This window comes from Lipophrys pholis (assembly GCF_963383615.2).
Source record: "Lipophrys pholis genome assembly, chromosome: 3".
Lineage (NCBI taxonomy): Eukaryota > Metazoa > Chordata > Actinopteri > Blenniiformes > Blenniidae > Lipophrys > Lipophrys pholis.
In genome coordinates this window covers 6,677,042-6,697,389 of record NC_137627.1, presented here as the reverse complement: position 1 = coordinate 6,697,389, position 20,348 = coordinate 6,677,042, and the positions used below count along the sequence as shown (strand labels likewise).

Sequence of the window (20,348 nt, the reverse complement as noted above, 5' to 3'; positions counted from 1 at the left end):
TTGTTTTCGCTCGTTTCACTAGACTCTTTTTTTTTTTTTTTTTGTAACATTGTGTTTCTCATTGTGAAAGAAAGAAATATATATCATAGTGCACCTTAAAAAGTCCCACGGCATGATGTCATCGGTTATATATTAAATTCGAACTGAACAAATTTGGCTTTAGCTTTTTTCAGAAAATAAATCTACTTCAGATACGCTATACAGGAGGAAATAAATAAGACATACAAATGATCAACTTTCACCAGATTGTCGCTTTTGAAGAAAGTTAAGAGTCGTCCTTCGTGTCGCTCTTTTGGCTGGCGAGTCAACTACGACCACCGCAGCTGTGCGCCTGGCTGTATTCGATTAAAAAAAACACAAAACTAACTTAGAAAATGAGCTCCTTCCCCTTTTTGACCTGGCTTACATGATCCAATGAGCACCATAGCTTTTACTACATAACAAGAGGATATAGCCATGGTCGTGGGATTTGTAGGCATTGAATGGGACCGCGAAGTAATTCAAGAAAGCAAGAGTGTTGGACACGCTGGGCTGCTTCTCAATGACATGACATAATAGATCCATGATAGCTTTCTTGAAGGAAAATTACATTTTCATATAAATCAAGTATTCATAAGCATGGCTATGACTGTGTAAGTGCTCCACCTCTGGTAAAGGTGGAACATATTTAAATAAAATGATCTGAGCCAAGTTGTTCCAAAGACAGTGAATCACAGAGTGTGTTTTCATGTGTGTGGCCATTATGGACAGTATGTAGGTCATGCAAACACAACCCCCATAAAGAACTACTGCCCCCTGTAGGGGTGTAATATAAAATGCACTCCAGTGGCAGTCCCACATTCAACACGCGCACACACACAGTTACAAACACAGCAGCAGGAAATGTTCTCACGACGCAGAATACACCTGCGCTCAGCATGTGTGTGTGTGTTTGTTTTGTCAGAAGGGCCAGGCACGCAGCTTTTTGTCTCACATCCATAATGCATGTGAAGCCTCCTGATAGTCCTCAGCTGGTAAATGTCGTCCCCTGCTGGCCGCCTGTGAGTGTGCATTCAGTTCAGGAGCCATTAGAGTCTGGTTGAGGCTGTGGTTCCTCTGATTGGCTCTGAGCACCCTGTCTTTCCTGACTGGGCTCCTCCACCAGCTCGCCCATCTCCATGTCGGGATGGACATCCTCCATGGGCGCCACCGCTACATCCTCGCAGTACACACACTCCTGAAAACACACACACATGCTATTCATGAACAGTTCTCAGGCCTCATTTTAGTTCTGGCATCATAACATGACAAGAATGTGATAACAAGTCCCAACTTAACATGTTATCTTACATAGCAACAGATTAAATGGCTCCACAAGGGAATAATCCACAAGCGTGATTAATATTTTTCCGCCATCTTAGTTTTTTAAAATCTCAACTCGATATTAAAATCATTGCATTTAGTCTAAAAATCATTTCTGGTATTATCATTCCAATAACTTTGTACCTCATAATTTTGCTCCTACTGACTGATAAACACATATAAACTGTCATTGTAAATACTTATAAGCAAGTTTTATAACTTGTTTGTGCTTCTGCAGATAGATTTTTTTTCAGTACATTACTTTCTCATTGTCTATCGTGAGAGACACAGTATGAATATATGCTGGCTCCTCACCTTGACATTGATAGCTGTAGGTAGACCTCCTCTCCTCATCCAGGGGTGTTCCTCTATAAGCTCTCTTCGCTGGTCTGAAGTGAAGTGAGGTTGGCCTTTCTGCATCTGCCTAAGCCTCTCCTTGTCTTCTCGCAGCACCCGCTGAATGTCCCTATTGGTGAGCAAACAAGACAATTACAGGTTAACGACAAAGCACCGTAGGAAAAGTATTACAATCCCTGTAAAATTATGTAGCAGGAGACTCACCTGGACGGCATTTGATATGTCATCATGACCTTGTCGTCAGCGTTGGCCATCAGCAGCCAGAGGGGCTCTTGTAGGACATACTTGATGACGTGCTCTCCCTCCCCTTGAGTGGACACCTTGTCTTTCGACTTGCCACTTTCAGACTCTCCTTTGCTTCTCATCTTGGCTTTGGTCTTGGGGTCATGTTCCAGAGAGTCAACGCTGCCAAAATATTTGCTGGTGTTGCTGCTCCCTGTACACAGATTGAGGGACAAAAAAAGAGTCAAACTCAGCTATAAAACTTTCGAATATCAAGGGAAATGATCTTTTCTTTTAATCTAGCAGCTGTTAGAGGGGTGTATATGTTTTAGGACATGACTTCTGTGTTTTTTACTGACCTGTTCTGCTGCCGGAGGCTCCACTGGCTGAGGTGCCGCAGCCGTTACATCCTGACCCAGACCCTAGGCCTGATCCTGATCCGGACCCCATAGAGCCTGAAGTAGCCGATCCAGTGCCAGAGTGGGAGTCTTCCTGCTCCTGCAGGAGTATATCCAGCAGATCGCAGGATGAGGAGTTAGCGTCACTGAGAGCCCCATCTTCTGGAGAGTCCACCTGTAACATAAGACAGAACACTATTTAAAGACAGAACCACACATTTCATGCATGTACTGCAATAATGTTGGACAGCTGGGGTATGTACGACCAAAATCCTGAGGCTACATTACAGGTTGAATCTTCTCTCACCTCTTGATGATCAGTTATGGCAGTCTTCTCCCCTACACATCCCAACATTGCAGCCGAGAAGCTTCCCTGACCTCCAGCGGAGTGCGCCATGCTGTCCTGACGTTCCAACGACCGCTGCGCCTCCTCCATGCTCAACAGGTTGAGCTGCAGTGGCGAGCTGCAGCGTGACTCGAACAGCGGCGGCGACGTAGCGGGATCCCGTGCCCCTGACGCCGGGGTGGTGGATCGTGACGCAGCGCCCTCTCGGGGCTCCACGCCTGTGGCTTTAGGGACATCAGTGGCCAGGCTGTAGGGGAAGGGCTGAGGTGGGAATGGGGACTGCGCCACAAACTGAGTCTGCACCGGAAAAGAAGGCTGGGCAGTGAAGGGCTGCTGAGTCGTGTAGGCAGTCTGTGGTGCCTGGAAAGGCTGCTGGGTGGTGAACGGGGGCGGAGCCGTTTGAAATGGCTGCTGAGGGGTAAAGGCAGTCTGCACAGGGAATGGCTGCTGGCTGGTGAAGGGAGCTTGCGCTTGAATTGCGTAGGTTGCCTGAGTGGGCTGAAACTGCTGCTGGGCCGTGTATGCGGCTTGAGCCGGGGCCTGCTCTGGGAAAAACGTTGGTCTCTGTGCAGGTGCAAGCTGCCCTATCTGGCCTAACTGTCCTATTTGAGGGAAGAGGTAATTAGGCAGCACCAGAGCCACGACAGGTGTAACAATAGGTGGAGGAAATGGAGTAGCAGTGGGCGGTGCTTGGCTGCTCTGCCCCTCTCCAAAGCCTGTGGAGAGAGAGGGGTCGGGACGTGAGGCCTGAGCTGGAGCTGCCGTCGTGGGGGGGTAAAGCGGGTATCCAGGCACCATGGGGTAGGAAACGTTGAATGCTGACTGGGATGCTTCAGACGGGGACCAGGAGGTCTGGTTGAGACCCTGGAGGGGAGGTCGTGGTTTGCGGTTGGACACAGCGCTGTCCGATGAGTCCGGATGCTTCATCCGTGGCTTCTTGGATTTCCGGTTGCGGTTGCCCTTCCTCCCCGTTGTCTCTGGCCGTGCGGTGCAGTGCTTGAGAGCACCTCGATGTTCAGACGTTTCTGAAAGAATACATGGAAAATCATATTGTTGGTTTACTGGAGTTTATCTAAATGAACAGGCCAGAGCGGTTTCAAAAATTGTAAACCTTGTGTACCTTCAGAAATGATCAGACCCCGCTGCCTGTGCAGATATGTGGAGCAGTCCTTCTGGAAGGATCTGGCATTGTGCTGCTCTCTGCAGCGGTTCAGGAATGCCTGCTCTTCTTTCTGGGTGTGAGCTGCCAGCACCTGCTTGGTCAATCCCAGCCTCTTGTAGGCCTCCTTCTCTTGACTCGGGGGAGAAACCATGCTAACAGGCAGGGCAGGCGGTGCAGGGCTCTCTGCAACATCCTCGATTATCTCTGTAGAATAGAGTATGCCAAACATCAGTCACACAGAACTCGGTATGCACCAGTTTGGTAATAATATATACAATATTGTCATCTTTGCATTGTGTGGGAAATGTAAACTCACCAGATTCTGGTTGAGGCTTCTTGTCTCCTACATGGACGATGGTGCTGCTGTAGCTGCACTGGGAGGTGATGGACACGACGCTCTCGGCCTTGCTGGGCAGAGTGAGGGGGGCCAGGGGGCCACCCACCACAGCAGCAGCTCCAGATGAGGGCTTCTTTGGCGCCTTCATGTTTGAAAGGCCTGGCTGAGAGTCAAGCATCAAAGCATCTGAAGGAAGAGAGAGGGTTTCTCCTGTTAGCTTTAAAGTTAGTTAAATTATCAACTGAGTTCTCATTTCTCTTAATTACGTCTGATGTATGAAGTCTACATGCCTGGATTTGTATCCTGAGGCACTTGCATTCCATCTTCTGAGCACTTCTTGTCATCATCTGAGTTGGAGGAGGTGGTATTTGAGGAGAATTTGTACTTCCTTTTTGCTTTGATGGGGATATTACAACTCTCCAGATACCTGAGAAACAAAAATTTGTTAAATCGTTGAATGTACATGATACATATCATTTGAATACCGGTTAGGAGAACTACAAACCATCTAAAGATGAGCTCTTACCTGATGACACTGTCCAGGCAGCTGATCTGCTGGTAGGAGCAAAGAGTGTGGTCTTTGCAGGGGAACTCGTCCATGCTGGCTGCAGTACTCTCTCTGGCCTGCAGGGCGGGTACATAGTCCCTTGCTCTCGTCGCTGAACACCTTTGAGAAACCGATGCTGGAGGGGTGGGAGAGGAAAGAGTAATTGTCAGAAATATAGCGTTAGATGTGAAAACACAAATATGAAAGACACATGGCTACCACAACAAAAAGAGTCTTGAATGTAGGAATTATCCTGTTTTCTGGGCTGAGTTCAACATGAGAGAAAGAAGCAATAACACCTGATGCTGTTAAACACAACAATAAGTCGAAGCTCTAACTAAAAATCAATCTGACTGAGCTCTAATAGCTGGTTTAAAGGAAGACCGGAAGCCATAGTGACCCTTTAAGGCCACGGTTCTCACATATGATCAACTTTGCTAGTATTAATCCACACTCACTGTCAGTGGCCTTCTTCTGCTCAGGTTTGGATAGCAACGGTAAGGGGGACGGGGACTGCAGGCAGGCCTGGGAGTCCTGGTTCTTCAGCATGTGCACTCCTTTACAGATCTCCTGGAACGTCCTTGTAGGCTTGCTCTTGCCCATCTCCTCTGTCGCGTTCCCTGCCGCATTGTTCCCGTTGCTCTCACTGGATGAACTGATGCTAACCTGCTGCTCGTGGGAACCGTTGCTGCCATGGCTGCCATAGCCGCTGGAGCCCATGTTGTGAACCGGCTGGGTAAAGAGAACGAGGGAGACTGTTTTAGAAACTGATGAATTCCTCAAGTCTGTGTGTTGACATGCCATATGTGTGCAGAGACATACTTGCAGCAGCATCCTGTGGATCTGTTCGCTAATTTCCTGGATGTCTGAATCCATGATCTTCCCTCCATGGAAAGCAGGTGCTGCAAAAACATCTTCGTTCACAGGACCCCTGAAACACATGATTATATCAGTCATCCAGCATGCTCACAGTAAAACATATATACATCTGGGATCTCAAAAAAATTATTCACCAAAACACAACTTGTGGAGTACTCACATGCGAACTTTGTGCCTGCCAATGACGAAGGACACCTTGCGGCTCCAAGGGTTGACGAAGCTCGACCAGCTGGTGTCGATCATAACGTACTCGCCATTTCTCGTGCAGAAGCGGATCGAGGAATGGTCAAACGGCTGGCCAGCGAACTGCAAGACTGTAGGAAAGACAAGGAAGAGTGTGTGAGTGGCAGGAAGACAGAGAGCAAAGCAACACAAAGGATTAAATGCCAATCATCTGGAATATACAGTTAATGGTTCTTACTCTTTCGATGCACAGCCAACATTAAAGGTCGGTCGCTTGGGTGCAAGTTGAGCAGCACCGGGGTCCCGATCAGGTCTTGAGGGAGGTACCCCAGCAGAGGAACAGCCCTGATGGTGAAACAAAAATGTGTCCTTTAGGAAAGAGCACAGTGGATTTGTTGAACTCTATCGATGAATAACTGGAAACTCGCTCACCTCTCATCCACATCCTGGAACACACAGTTGGGTGTGTGTGTAGTGGTGAAGATACGCTTGTCTGTGGGGATTCGGGGAGCTGTGAAAAGAAAGTCGGCCAGTCAATATAGATCACTTACATTTTGCATGGAAAAGAAATGGACCATTGATAGTTTATTCTCGTTATAACAAATCTATTCTAATTATACTCCTTGATATTGTTTTAGCCACATGTACGGTTCCCTGGCTCTCACCTTCATATCCAGAGTGCACCCTCTCAGCCAGCAGGAGGCAGCAGAACTGTTCTTCGGCCAGTTCTGTGTCCTGGACTTTCATCAAGTAAGGAGTCATACGGAAAGGATAATATTGGAGGTCTCCCTCATGCTCCTTCCCACCACTGCAATGCAAACACACGTCATCTTAGTGGCGCTCCATTACTGTAGAAAACTTTAAAACAGATTCACAGTTTGCCTGAACTCATACGATGCTGCAGCGAGTGGCCACCAGGCTCTCATTGTAGGTTAAATGCAGAAGATTTTGCAAAAGAAGTGCAGTTTTTTTTTTATGATTTTAATTGTCTGGGCTTCTTGTCTCACTGGACTTAGGTTGTATGCTCATTTTTTACTATTACATAGTAGGCATGCACCAATACCACGTTTTTAAAGTCTGCTTAGGGCAGTGCGTAGAATCTATCTTTGTATTGTACAATGTAGACTGAGGGACAAAGCTTGCTGTTAATGAGTGTATCAGTCGTACAGTCTGCCTGACGTTTGTCATTCTCATTAATATTAAAGAGTCTTCAAGCCGTGAACATCGCACATTCTATTATGCGTATCTGCAGGTGACGCGACTGATGTATGATGTCACATAGTACTCCCTAAGTTGTACCGGGGATCTTGTTTCACAGTACAAGTACGCCGTATAGTATCAGACCCAATATTAGTATTGAAATCAGTGCATCCCTGTGTTTTAAACAACCATGCCATTTGTTTTAATTTTTCAAGAGAAGTGGTACTACCCAGTCTGACCACCAGATGGACGCAAGCTGTTGACTTCCTTCCCTCTCCTCATCCTATTCCTCAACAAACCCTCTCTCAACGCCCCCCTACTGTAATGACTCAGAACAGGAAACTGGATCAGCGGCCACTGACACTCACCTGATGCGGCAGAAGAAGGACTTCTCCTGCATGCACTCCGTGGGAGACGACTCTGAAGAAAAAGACAAGGGAGGAAGGTGGGATGAGTTTATCGCCCGGTTTAATGAGCTGGACCACTTCAAGGCTGGCCATCTGTTAGTCATCAGCCTTCAACACTGTTTACAGGACATGAAAAGTTTGTATCTGTCTCCAGTGAGGAAGAGACACCAAGGCCACAAAGGCATGTTGACTTCTTTAAGAACTGTGCGGCCGAGACTTGAAAATAATGTTCAAAATAGTGTTGTTAACTTTTGAGCTGATATTACCACCGTTATCACTAGATAGGCACCAGCAGGCAAACCTACAAATGATACAACTGGCAATGTGTGTGTGCAAGATAGATAAACTGCAATACATAAATGGTCTAACAATGGATGCAACATGCAGAGTGGGAGTATCGTCAAAATCTGGAATATAACTGTACAATAGCCTTTGGTCACGTTTTTTTGGTTTAAACAAGCTTTCACATAACATCAATTTTCCCAAAACTATACATCACAAAATATGTGTCTCTTACCAATCAGTTACCTTATTATGTATGTATGAGCAGATTCTGCAATTGGTCATGGTAATGAAATGGGTGCTAAGTGTGTCTGAGCATGTGTGTGTGGGGGTGGATCATGTGAAGGAAGTCGACGATTGGGACTGCCACGTGTTTACAGAGAGGGAAATCTGCCATCGATGTCACTAATAACGTGTTTCGACATGTTTGTCTGAATATAGATTCAAGTGAGTCATAGTGGAAGTGGAGTCTGCCATGTACCTGCTCCTGTGCACATGCTCCATGAGGGCAGGCGGTACGGCGTGGTGAAGCTGTAGAAGACGCTGACGTCCTGAGGACTTAGGAACTCAACAAACTTAGCGTTGTTGAACACTTCCTGCTTGCAGTTCAGGATGGTCGCCGCCTGATCCGAAATGTAAACAATCTTGCCCGTGATGAGCGACACCGCTACAGCAAATATATCCTGCACAAAGGAAGATGAAGATTGATTGATTTATTGCCATATTAACTTGAGTGTTGTTCAATTATGCATCTAAATATATGCCATCTGAAGCTAATACACATTATCTGACGATATATAAAGTATATCAGTATCAATGGTAAAACTACTTGTAGTTTTTCTCTGTATTGTTAGTTTTAGAGGAGGAAATTACTGAAGGATCTTACAGTGTTTTTGAGGGTGTACTCCGACGTGATGCTGTTGATTTCTTCAATGGTGTAAGAAGACACATCAAATCCTGGTGGCTGACTGTCATTAATCATCAGCATCTGGTAGTATTCCTCATTGGCTGAAGAAAAAAAAGACAATACGGATCAATGCACACACCAGATTGATGATTATTTTACCAACAGCCAAAGTTAAAGGGACGTGAGTCTTACCTTTCACCTGTTTGACACAGCGCAGGGCGTACTTGAGCGTGTTGACAGTGCTGCTCTTGCCCTTGTTCCTCTTCTCTGATGGCAGGTGCATCTTCAGCTCTTTGAGGGCCTTGTAGAGCTCTTTCTGGGTCTTCGCTTTGGCTGACTGCTCGCTGCTGCAGGACGCAAATGAGACATGTACACGTGTGTCAATGTGACAAGATCTCACCACTGATGTGACAACCCGTTTCCCAGCATGAGGAACAAATCGGGAGGGGAGGGGAAGGTACCAGGAGGGACTGATTGAAACTGAGACAAATCTTTCTGGTTGGTGCCGGATGAAAGAAACGTTTTCCTCAGTGGTTATGGGTGACTTTTAGGATGACTAACCTGCAACCGCTGGTGGATGGGTTGTCCTGCTCCGAGCTCACCAGGCTGAAGGCGTTGGAGCTGCTTGGTGGGGAGGGGCTGTGGGAGTTGGAGCTGCAACCATGAAACACACGTGTTAATAAAGGCAGTGCAGCGAAGACAAAAGTGGACAAAGAGCATCACAACACGGTCAGAATGCAACAACTAAAGATAAGACTCAGCACAACACATGTGTCAAGGACATCAGGTTAGAAGGTACATTCACTATTCTACAGATGCATCTTAAGTCTGCTTTTGCATCCCCACGACCCTTACATTTCTGGCCTTGCTATGCACTCTAGCGCCCCCCAGGAGAGGCCCGCTGCTCATTTTGAGAGCTATAAACTACAATTAATCATGTCCTGTAAAGGTTAGGCTAATAAATAAGTTGTGGTATATTGTGTCCTTTAAAAAAAACAACATAATAAATCTGAATTTAAAAATTTGAAAAAAGGTACAGAACATCTTTTTCTCATGTCTCATAGTTGCTTTACTGAATTCAACTTTCAGGTTTTGTTTTGTTTTATAACCCGGGGGCCATTTTAAGCCAATTTTTGGACAGTGAGTCCTTTTTTTCTCTCTCTCAAGTTCGTCCACATAACTGTAGTCATTGGGTGATGGGTTTAGAACATTTAACTCTGTACCTGAACGCCCCCTGTGAGGAAACACAGATGAAGCGCACGCTGTTGCTCGCGCTTTAACGTCATTTAAGTCTTCGCAGAGATTCTCAGCAGAGGATTTCTCTTTGTTTGGTTTAGCTAAAAGTAGGTCCAAACACAAATTATGTCATATTGTGAGCAGAAACCTGTTGTGTCTGACTGTTTCAATAACTCATTAAATATAATTGCTGCCTATTTCACAGTTTTTTTTATAAATTGTTTGCGCACAATAGAAATTACAGCTGCATTATAGCGAATTACAAAATATGACAGACACCGAACACTATGTTTAGTGAATGACTTCCCAACATAATCCCATCTTAAAGTCAATTTTGATCTAAAATTAAGGCCATTGTTGCATCAGAGAGCAGACTGAAAAAAAAAAAAAAGAAAGAAAAATTTTCAGGATCTGCTCCACCTCATGGAGGTAAATGGAGTTAGAGTAAACATCAGCACTGGTTATGTAACATCCAGCTTTCAGTAGGTGTGCTGCTTTCATCAGACATGAGAAAAAAGTGACAGCTGGATGAATGTGAGGAGAAATATGTTTCAATGGTTTGCATCACTGTCAAGAGTAATAACAGATTAGCAAACAATACCTGGAAACTGAAGTTAAGCCATAATTAATCACCTGTTCATATAATCTCCAGGGATTTAACAGATTACTATCTGGAAATATGCTGAAGGTTCAATTCATTCTGCAAGAAAATTACTCTAACGTAGATAGATTTGATGGACACAACTTAATTTCCCATGATTCAGTGCGTACGCCATGCCCTCACCTCTTGTTGCTTCCCGAAGACTCCATAATAGCCGAATCTTTGCCGTTTCCATTGGAGCTGCCCACAGACTCGTTGCCGTGGGAATCGTTGCCATGGGACTCGTTGCCGTGGGACTCTGTTCCGCTCCCACTTGAGCCGCTGCCGCCCATCTCTACATCCTCGTGTAGAGTCGGGCGCGGGCGTTTCCTGTCGTCGTGCGGGGAGCCCGGAGAGGCCCGGTGCTCGTGGCTGCTGTCACTTCCCTCGGACGCCAGACCGAGCTCCGGCTCCAGGTCCACGCCGTCCCGCCTACCACAGTCCTCGTTATAACTGCTGGCCATGCGGTGATGCTGACTGATGGAGCTGCAGAGACTTCCTTGGTCTTCCTCCGCCTGGAAGCTGACCCTTTCCCGGTTTCGATCGCGCCCGTCCATGGTTGAGTACCGGTAGTGCTTTTGATCACGATCCTCAGACATCGGATGGCACAAAAGGTATTCGACTGAAGATTAAGTTATCTTCCATATGATGCCATGAGTTGCATGGCACTGGGATGAGAATGGAGTTGATGCCTCAAAGGTGGGAGTGTATTCTGAAAGATAAAATGTTTGAAATCACTCACAGAAACCTATCACAGCACAGCTCTATTGATAGCTACACAAAAGAAAAACAGTTCTAAAACTGGAAACAATCAATAGAGATTAAGACAACCCATCCATTATGTATACAATGGCCTTAACTTTGATCTAATCCACCATTGTAGCCCGCCATGTTAGCATTTCTAAAAGTCAACCATGAGAAAAGGGGCAGTGATCTCCACATACAGACACATATCACACTGAGGCCGTACATCCAGCTTTCAAAAGGTCCGCACAGTAAAATAGTCAGGCGTTTGCCCTTTAATGAACAACTGAAGCCCCAGACCAGTGAGAACCGTTTGAATGTTCAAAAGAGCTCCTTCACATAAAAGGTGAGGCTATCGAGATAAAAACACAGCTCTGAAGCCAAGAAGTAAACAGTAACCTTCACACTCGCCTTTGTACAGCAGTATACCCATTTGCAGAAAACCTTCACATCTTTACAACCAAGTGTTCCCTTCTAACAGCATTTTTTTTCTCCTGCTGCTGTGTTATTTCAGGTAGTTTGTATCAATAATTTCAGATTGAATATATTACACATTGTACCTTTAATGTCAATATCCAACACAGACAAAGATAAACTGCCGATGTTCTGTTCTTTTTCGATCAGACAAAGACATCCGGATGAATTTCAAAAAATAAAATGTCCCTTTCCATAAAGCATATGCCCATACATGACCTAAGCCAAGTTAGGGTTATCCACAACTTAAAGGTTCATTTGCTTGTTTAAAACCACAAGTATATAAGACTATCCCAAAAATGTAAAAGATGTATTTGTTAAAAAAAAACAACCAAAAAAACCAGCCTGATAAAAATACGAAAGCAGCATCTCAACAGCCTCCTCCACCTCCTCCACAGTGAACAGATGGAGTGGGAGCTATTTCAGTCTGCCATCATCCAACAGGAAACGGGCTCTGACGCAAATATCCAAAACTATTTCTCTGCTCTCCTCTCATCATATTGCAACTATTTATGTAAGTGTGCACATTCGTCAGCTCGACTCAGTCTTCACATTTCCCAAAAGCAGTTTTATGTAACGCCTCGAAAAATGTGTGTGTTTTGTTATTTAAAAAATTTCAATATCTGCGAAACAGATCTCAGTTTGTGGGATTTGTGATGAGGAGTATAAACTTGTATCCATGTGAGCCTTTCATACGGAGATGATGTGGTAAACAGTAGGGGATACAATGTAAAAGCATCTGTGCCCATTCAAATGGTCAGAGACGTCAAAGGGTAAACACATGTTAACAGCAGGTCTGAATGGCCCATGGAGGCACAAACATCTTAATTTTCCATAAAACTTATCAATGACCCACACATTATTCTAACACTGTCTCCTTGGAAGATGACCCACTCATAAGCTCAGCAGCCAAGCCCTCTAATGACACTTCCTATTGGCCACTGTAAACAGCCAATCAGGAGTGAGCGGGCAGCAGCAACAGGTAGGAATAATGTTTTCCATGAAGGGGACTTTTAAAAGAGACCGTAGGTTAAACCCACTTACACAGACAGCTTTGGTTATTTAATTAAAGAACAACCACCACAAATAAAAAATCTAAGTAGCCCTTTACACCCACTGACACGTTACATAAATGGCAATGCTGCATTTTTACCAGTGAGGGAGCCAAAGCTTATAGCATTATTTCTACTCTTTCAACAAGCAATATACCTAAACAGCAAACAATAGATGCTTCAAAATATTTTAAACTGGGTTAAATAACATTTTTTGGATAATTTTTCATTTGTAAGTTGATCTGATTTTGCCCATACTGTGTTGTCAGAAAGAGCAGAGTCAAGTACCTACGCAGACCTCTGAATAAAACGAACAGAAACGTCACTTAAAAGCAGATCTATTGACTATAGTACAATATATAGTATCAACCCTACAGCCCAGTATATCTTGTCACACGTGATCGGCTATAATACAAACTACTGAATTCAATCTGTACAACATCAAGCGTTTTGAAGCTTCCGACTCACTGACAGAACGTAATACTTGTGCAGCTTACCAGATCACTCTTGCTCCACGAAAATGACAAGAAACCCCAGCAAGATCAAATGGTCCCAAGAGTCAGAGAGAATAAAAATGAGTCTTCTTATATCTGAGACCATGTGGAGGACAGTCAGAGCAGAGGAATGACATAATGAAAGTGAGCCTCCTCTCCGCTTGCAGCTCTGCCCTGCATCAAGTGAAGTGCTGATACACCCAACACACTAGCACAGATCTCAGGCATTATACAACGCTGCTCCAGTCACATGGATTTGGCTATAATGCAGCACAAAGCTGTGGTAGCCCTGTTTCATAAAACCACATGCTTTTCACTTGGACCTAACTACCCTGAAGTGCATCCCTCATACAATTTATTTAACGTGGATATTTCTATACATATATATTTACAATAAAGCTACTTTCTACACAGGAATAACAATTTATTAAGGAGTGATGTCTACTATAGTTTAAATATTTTGTAAGAGACAACGTTTACAGGGGTTAAGCACACTTACTTCTTCACAGGAGAAGTACCTGTAACTTTCTGTGGAAGCCATTACCATGGTTAAAATCAAATAAAGGTCCACCACATGGCTTTACAATAAAATCCACGTATCTTTTCCTTATATTTGAATACATGTTATGTCAATAATGTTGTGCCCAGATACTGTGAGGCAGGGGGGCAGTTTTCTGTTCTGTGAACCTTGATTGACAATACCGTGGTTTGTGCCTGGTTATTGCTGCCATTTCGATGTGTTATGTTGTCAGTCCAGGCGTATTCGATATAAATATAAAGAATATTGTGGAAACAACGCCTTTCAGGGATGTATTTTCAAGTCATATTCCTAAAAATTTCGTTTCTTTTTTTTAGTTTTTTCCTGAGTTTCACCACTTGACATGGAAAATTGCCATTTCCCTCCAATAATAAAAAAAGGAACAAATATGCATATTTAATTTCCCACATGGACAGACAATAATTATATGAAGGTTAACTCGAATGAAATCTTTCTATAAAGGGAAGTAAGAACCCTTCCCCCCCCATAACTCCCATTGACCTGCTATCCACAATCCACACACACGTTGACCTGCAATCCACCGCACGGTACACTGACACAGTTATGTAAAAGTAACCATATCGTTCAAAAGCGGCTCCCAAACAGCCGCTGCTCACCCGCAAACGACACATCCCAGTGAAACTGGTGTTTTCCCACAATGTGAACGACCAGAAAGGCTCAAACCGGCTTTTTTTCGTTATAAAAGTACAAAAAGTAGAGCAACCTGGATTCTCGCGCATGCGCAGATCGGTTTCAGTTATGCAATTTATTTTTTTTGCGCTCAGTTATTGAATATTTCAACAACCAAAGGGTGAAAATAAACAAACACCAACCTGTGCTGTGGAGTTAAAAATCCACTGCTCGGTGGTCTCCGGTGACACGCAGAAAAGAATCCCGAAAGAGTGAAAAATTCAGTGGAAACATCCAGCTTTCCTCAATGGGAGCTGAGGTTCAGACGGGTTGACACAGTAGTGTACGGGTCCTCCCCGGCTCTCTCCGGCGCTCCGCCGCCAAGCCAATCACAGAGCTCGACGCTCGACCTCAATTCAGGCTCCTCCCTTGGCCACATCCCATTGGATGCAAATGACCGGTTTCCATGGAAAACGTGACGGAATTGCTGCAGCGGGTAATGATTGGCCGAGGGCGCTGTCCATCGTTTTACATAAACACGTTATCTACCGCACGTGGAATCCCATGTTGGCTGAGGTGGTTACGGCTACGGCGACTCGTGGAGTACGGAGCGACGCATCCGTCGTTGAAATTACATAAATGAAAAGAGTGAGCGAGGGAAAAACTAACAGAAAACAAAGAAAGAGACGCCATGTGACAACCTTTTTAGCGTGACATCGAGGAAACCACGCTTGGTGTGAGAAATGTCATGCAAACGACAAGAAGTGTGCACTTAAAATAACATCTTTCAACTTAAGAATTACATGCATACATCTGTTATTTTGACACCGCCGAGTCATTGGCTAAAACAAATGGTTTTAAAGCAAGCGGTCTTTTTTCTGATGCGGAAGTTTTACATAAGTATCTGCACGTTAGGTGCTTCACAGCTGCGCTCCAGTGCCGTTGTCTCTGCACAGCGCACGGACACGACACGCTCATATCATAGGGGGATATTTGTTATGAAACAGTACATTAAGTAATAGTTTTCTCTACATGTTCACCAACACCACTCATTAAATCGTGAAATATAATGTGCAGCCACCCTTTAGCAGTGTACAGGTTGTCACCTGAGGAAAACAGTCGTCGTTATCAGGAATTAACAAAAGTTGAGAGCTTTGGAGCTTTAGATATTTATATAGTTAGTTAGTTTTTAATAAATGCGCTCTTGCATAAGCAAAGTGAGTTTACAGCATTGACAGGTCACCAGTCAAAAGCATGTTTGGGATTATTATAGGAATATACTTGCAACCATAGAGAACATGAAAACTCCTTACAGGAAGATCTACAAGCCTGGACACGAACCAGGGAGATCTGTGATAGCCACTTGCACCACTGGTCCCTTAGACATTGTTATCTAATCACAATTATTTTTGGAAATGCTGCTCTGTGGCCATTTCTTTTAGTGAAAGTCGAGGCTCTGCAGCCCATTCTTCTTTTAGAATTGTATTGAATAGCCTGCTACGATGAATGGAACTCTGCTTTGTGCCAAAGCTTACTCATCACACTTTGTCATGGGCGGCAGAGCCTGGGAAGAGAGAATGTGGGTGTCCATGCTGGTAATAGTAGCCACAACACCAGGTTTTCTCTCTGCCAGCCAAGACAGAGCAGCAATCTGGACTCCTGAGCTTGCCTCCTTGCCAGCTTAGAAGTGGCAGCCATACACTCCCATGGAGGTGGCGCTCAACTCAGCCACACTCCCTGTCTTGAGTGAGAATTGAGTGTCACATCCGCCCACTTTGTTTGCCTGATTTCAGCCAGAAGTTTGTGAAATGACTTGCATGTTATCACACTCAAAGCTTAATTACCCACACTCTCTGACTCTGGTTTAGTGTGCCCTCCCAACCTGGAGAGTTTTCACACAGCTTCCCAATGAACAGGTGCAGCTTCCTTTATAGTCATGAGGGCTTGTTGGAGCATCATGGATCACACCCATCACCAATCCTTTTTTTCCCCCCAAAAGCACCTGCATTATTCACAGGTGGCAACAGCTGACGTGAAAAAATACAATGTGGGCGGAATTTCCTAAACAGAAGTGAGTCATGCTGTGGGTGGTTTTATATTTGAAATCCAGGAGCACAGACCAGTTCTAATCATCATGACGATTATCTCACCGGAAATCCTCCACATTTCACGTGTCCACATGCATAATTAATTGGGCCCATTTTATTTTTTGGACTGATGTTGGACTGTCGTCACACCAGCTCAAAACAGCATAGGTGTCTCATCACATCCATCAAATTATGCAAGTCGTGGTAATTTCCTGTTGAATCCCAATGTGAAAGCATAAACAACAAGAGCAATCAGAGATTTTTTTGACATGCGACAAAGGTTACATCTACCAGAGGTGAAAATTTGGTGAAAATCTGTCATTTTGACATAATCTTTAAAAGCCTATAAAATTTAATCTGGATCAGCTCCAAAACTTTATGAAATCTACCATGGCCCAACATCTATCAGTGGTGAAAATTTAGACAAACTCTGTGAAGTAGTTTTAACATAATCTTGCTCACAGACATACAGAATATACATAGAAGATTTTGTTCTGTCCTTGGCGAGCCACATTCTAACCTACACCACAAATACAGGACTTGAAGAGAAGAAGGAGAAAGGTTAATGACACCATGACATGAGGCCATGATCCAATTGAGCTGTGGAAAATGTAGGGTCAACTATTTCTGGAACTGGCCACACACAAGCGACTATAATTAGGCGATTTAGCCACTCACTAGTGTTTGAACATGCAGGGCTAACCCCGTGGGTTGTGAGACAATATTAAATCAACATGCATACCCTACTCGTAGATATCAAACACATTTTTTCAAATCAAATGTAATGCTTTTTTTTTTTTTTTTTAATGTATTGAAATATATATATCATATCTGATTTCAAATTTCGACTTAAAAGTACAGTATTTAGTCTTTTCCCCTGCATCATTCTTTTTATTTAAAGACGTTAAGAAATAAGTTGAAGGTAACACAATTATCTACTGTATTTAAATACATATTCTGAGACAAATTAAAACTATAAAATAAGCTTTAATACAAAGCCAGTCACAACAGTTGGAACCTTTATACACAGACTCACTAGATATTTGAAATTAAATCATCTAAATAATTTAGGCTGTTATTGTCTATTTGGACCTCAGGAGCCATTACTATATCTTATAATGTAAAAAATTATAATATGAAACACGTTAGGAAGTCCGGTGCTCAGCCATAATGTGGTTCAAACTCTGTAGTCATCCTTCCACACTTCTGAAAACCCAGCTCCAGAGCAGGGATTCTCAAAATTTGGCCCACGGCTTGTTTGTAAGTCGTTTGAAAAAGCCAAGATCAAAAACAGATATTGAAGGTGTTGCTGAACTGAAGCAGTACATCAACTTACGTTTTCAAACGACATCTCAGGAAAGATTCATTTAATTTTATATTTGTGATTAAAAACACAGCTGAATATGTTTAGAAAAGTATGTTATTACTATGTAAAGAGTTTTATTTTTGATTAAAGTGCAGCATATTGACCATAAAAGTGACTACTTCCCACTCTGTAGCCCCATTTGCTGCTTATTTTGTTGTTTATCATCAAACTTTGTGTATTTCTTGTGTTGGCATACACTTGATTTGGGTCAGTTTTACTAGACTTGGTGTCCTGATTCTACATAGTTACGTCTTTCTATCTCATAATTTGGTTAATTTCAGGGGTAAATATTAGCGTGACTTTATGAATAAACATTTCAGGGGCATAATATTGAAGACTGTTCACGTGCAGTATGTAAATGAGAGGGTCCAAAGAAGTCAGCGTCAATATCCTGTAAACCGACGGCCTTCAAAGAAACATTTCATGATTTCTCTGCGACAACGGTTTGAGTGATTTGTAATCTGCTGGCAGTCGAGTAAGGCCAAAGTCATGAACATCCATGCGCAGCCCAGAGTTGGCTTCTGCAAACAAGCATGATGATTGTGCATGCTCCAGAAAAAAAACTAAGACATGAAATGATATTTACTGTTGAAGCAGGAAAAATTACTTTGAAAATATTACATCATATTTCCCGCCATAATGTTGGTATCAAGTTGAAAGTGCCCACAGTATAAAAACCCCCCCCCGATACCTACTTTTAGAGGGTCAGGACATATCAAGCTTGTTGTGAATACAACATGTATAATAATTAAAATTAAATTAAAATATTACTATCGGTAAGAAACCGAGATGACTCACATCCCTTTTCTGTGTTTAGTGTTGCTGACCGACATTATTTATGTTACATGAATGGACCTGAGCAGGAAAGAAGAAGGGTATAACAAACGCTATCCTTTTACCTCTTGTTTGGTGAGTTATTGTTTTGTTTGCATTATTCATGTTGGCAATGGAGGAAAGCAAAAGAGAAAAATCACAGGATGCAAGCAGAATTACAGCAAAAGAGTAGGATTTAAGTTGATGCTTCTCCCTACTTCTTTTATAACCTGTTTTTACTGTATGAAGTTTTTGCTTGTTTTTAGCAAATAAAACCACCATTCATTCATTCAATCCCAATACATGGTCAATAATAATTCCAGCTGCTGAGGAGCTTCTCAGCTCCAGTAGCATGAATTCATGCCAGAACTGAAATGAGCCAAACAAAGATAAATGTCCTTGAAGAAAACCTGCTGCAGCTCACTCCGAAACCCCCGAGAACTTCTGTGAAGATACCTGAAGATAGCTCGGAATAAAATCTGAGAGGATCTGCAGGTAAAAATAGAACAGCTGCAGTCCAAAGGTTGAAGAGACTTATTCAAGAGGATCCAGGAGTGTGACTGTACTAAATCAGTTCTGACCTCCTGATGCACTGCGCGGTTTTCCACCTGATAAATCACATCCCAGCATCATATAAATACCACATAATCATTTTGCACATTCTGAATGTAATGACAGTGACATAACTTGTCAAGACTGCGTTATTGTAGGAAAATATTTACTTTTACGGAGTGTTTGTTTCCTTAATGAGCGAATTTACATGCGTATATATTCAGTTTTGCTGTCTTTCTCACGGGCCTCGTATTCGCAGTTCCCCCTTCGAGTAGTTATTTCATAACTTATGTTGACAGCCTAGATGTGGGCATACTGCCATTGTCTGCACCCCCAACAAACGACCTGTCTTCCAGGTTAGCGTCTTATGTAACTCCAGAGAAGACGAACACACACAGAGGGGATGATTCACACCGAGCGCCAATTGCAGCTTCGAGACACACAGGATCAATAAATGATGATCTCTAATCCCACAGACCTGGTGAACACTCCCTACAGAGTAAGGAGAAATTCATTACCTGAGTCACACAAAACAGTAATAAAAGGTATTCCAGGGCTGTTCGGATGATGACGAGCTCCCACACAGAGGAGCCTGATGATGTAGAGGGGGTACTTATGAAGATCCTGTCAATACCCTTTAATTGTAGTGTAGACGGAGCCAGGGACCGGTGACAAGCAGTGCGGCTGAGATACATGAAAGCGTGGGGAGCAGCTTGCAGTGTGCACTTACACTGAACCTATATATTCAGTGCAGTGTGTGGAGAAGTTATCGTGTATCATGGTCCAGGGGTGCTTTTGTTATTCTGAAAAACTGAACACAAACTGTATACTTGAGCTACATCATGATGTTGACATTTGTGGGTGACTTTTCATATCTTGAAATGGATACAGTACATACATGTGTGGACAGGACTGCATGTACATAAATAGAAACGTCAATGTGTATGCATTATAGAACTGTATATGCATTCATGCACCCAATATAATCTAAATGTTTGCAGTCTCACATACAGTATTTAGAAATGTTGTACCACAGCCCCTTCATTTCATGTTTACAGATTCTCCTGCACATTTGCAAATCTGAATATCCTGCTCACTGACTGAAATGCACTTTGACAACTCTTTAGTTGCAAAACGTTCCTCTTGCAATAAGT

General features: G+C 43.4%; 1 protein-coding gene across 1 annotated transcript; it reads right to left on the bottom strand.

The window, feature by feature from the left end:
• On the bottom strand, positions 1 to 14,721 carry per2 (period circadian clock 2). The gene is made up of 22 exons (XM_080459113.1): positions 14,580 to 14,721; positions 10,589 to 11,156; positions 9,130 to 9,222; positions 8,761 to 8,915; positions 8,548 to 8,669; positions 8,143 to 8,344; positions 7,341 to 7,392; positions 6,438 to 6,580; positions 6,205 to 6,283; positions 6,011 to 6,117; positions 5,750 to 5,903; positions 5,533 to 5,641; positions 5,169 to 5,442; positions 4,690 to 4,846; positions 4,454 to 4,590; positions 4,143 to 4,349; positions 3,785 to 4,030; positions 2,626 to 3,689; positions 2,280 to 2,493; positions 1,903 to 2,134; positions 1,657 to 1,807; positions 1 to 1,216 (listed from the first exon to the last, which is right to left on the bottom strand). Exons 2-22 carry the CDS (start codon positions 11,041 to 11,043, stop codon positions 1,058 to 1,060), a joined length of 4,512 nt encoding a protein of 1,503 aa, XP_080315239.1. The 5' UTR covers positions 11,044 to 11,156; positions 14,580 to 14,721; the 3' UTR covers positions 1 to 1,057.
• Between the last annotated feature and the right edge of the window lie 5,627 nt (positions 14,722 to 20,348).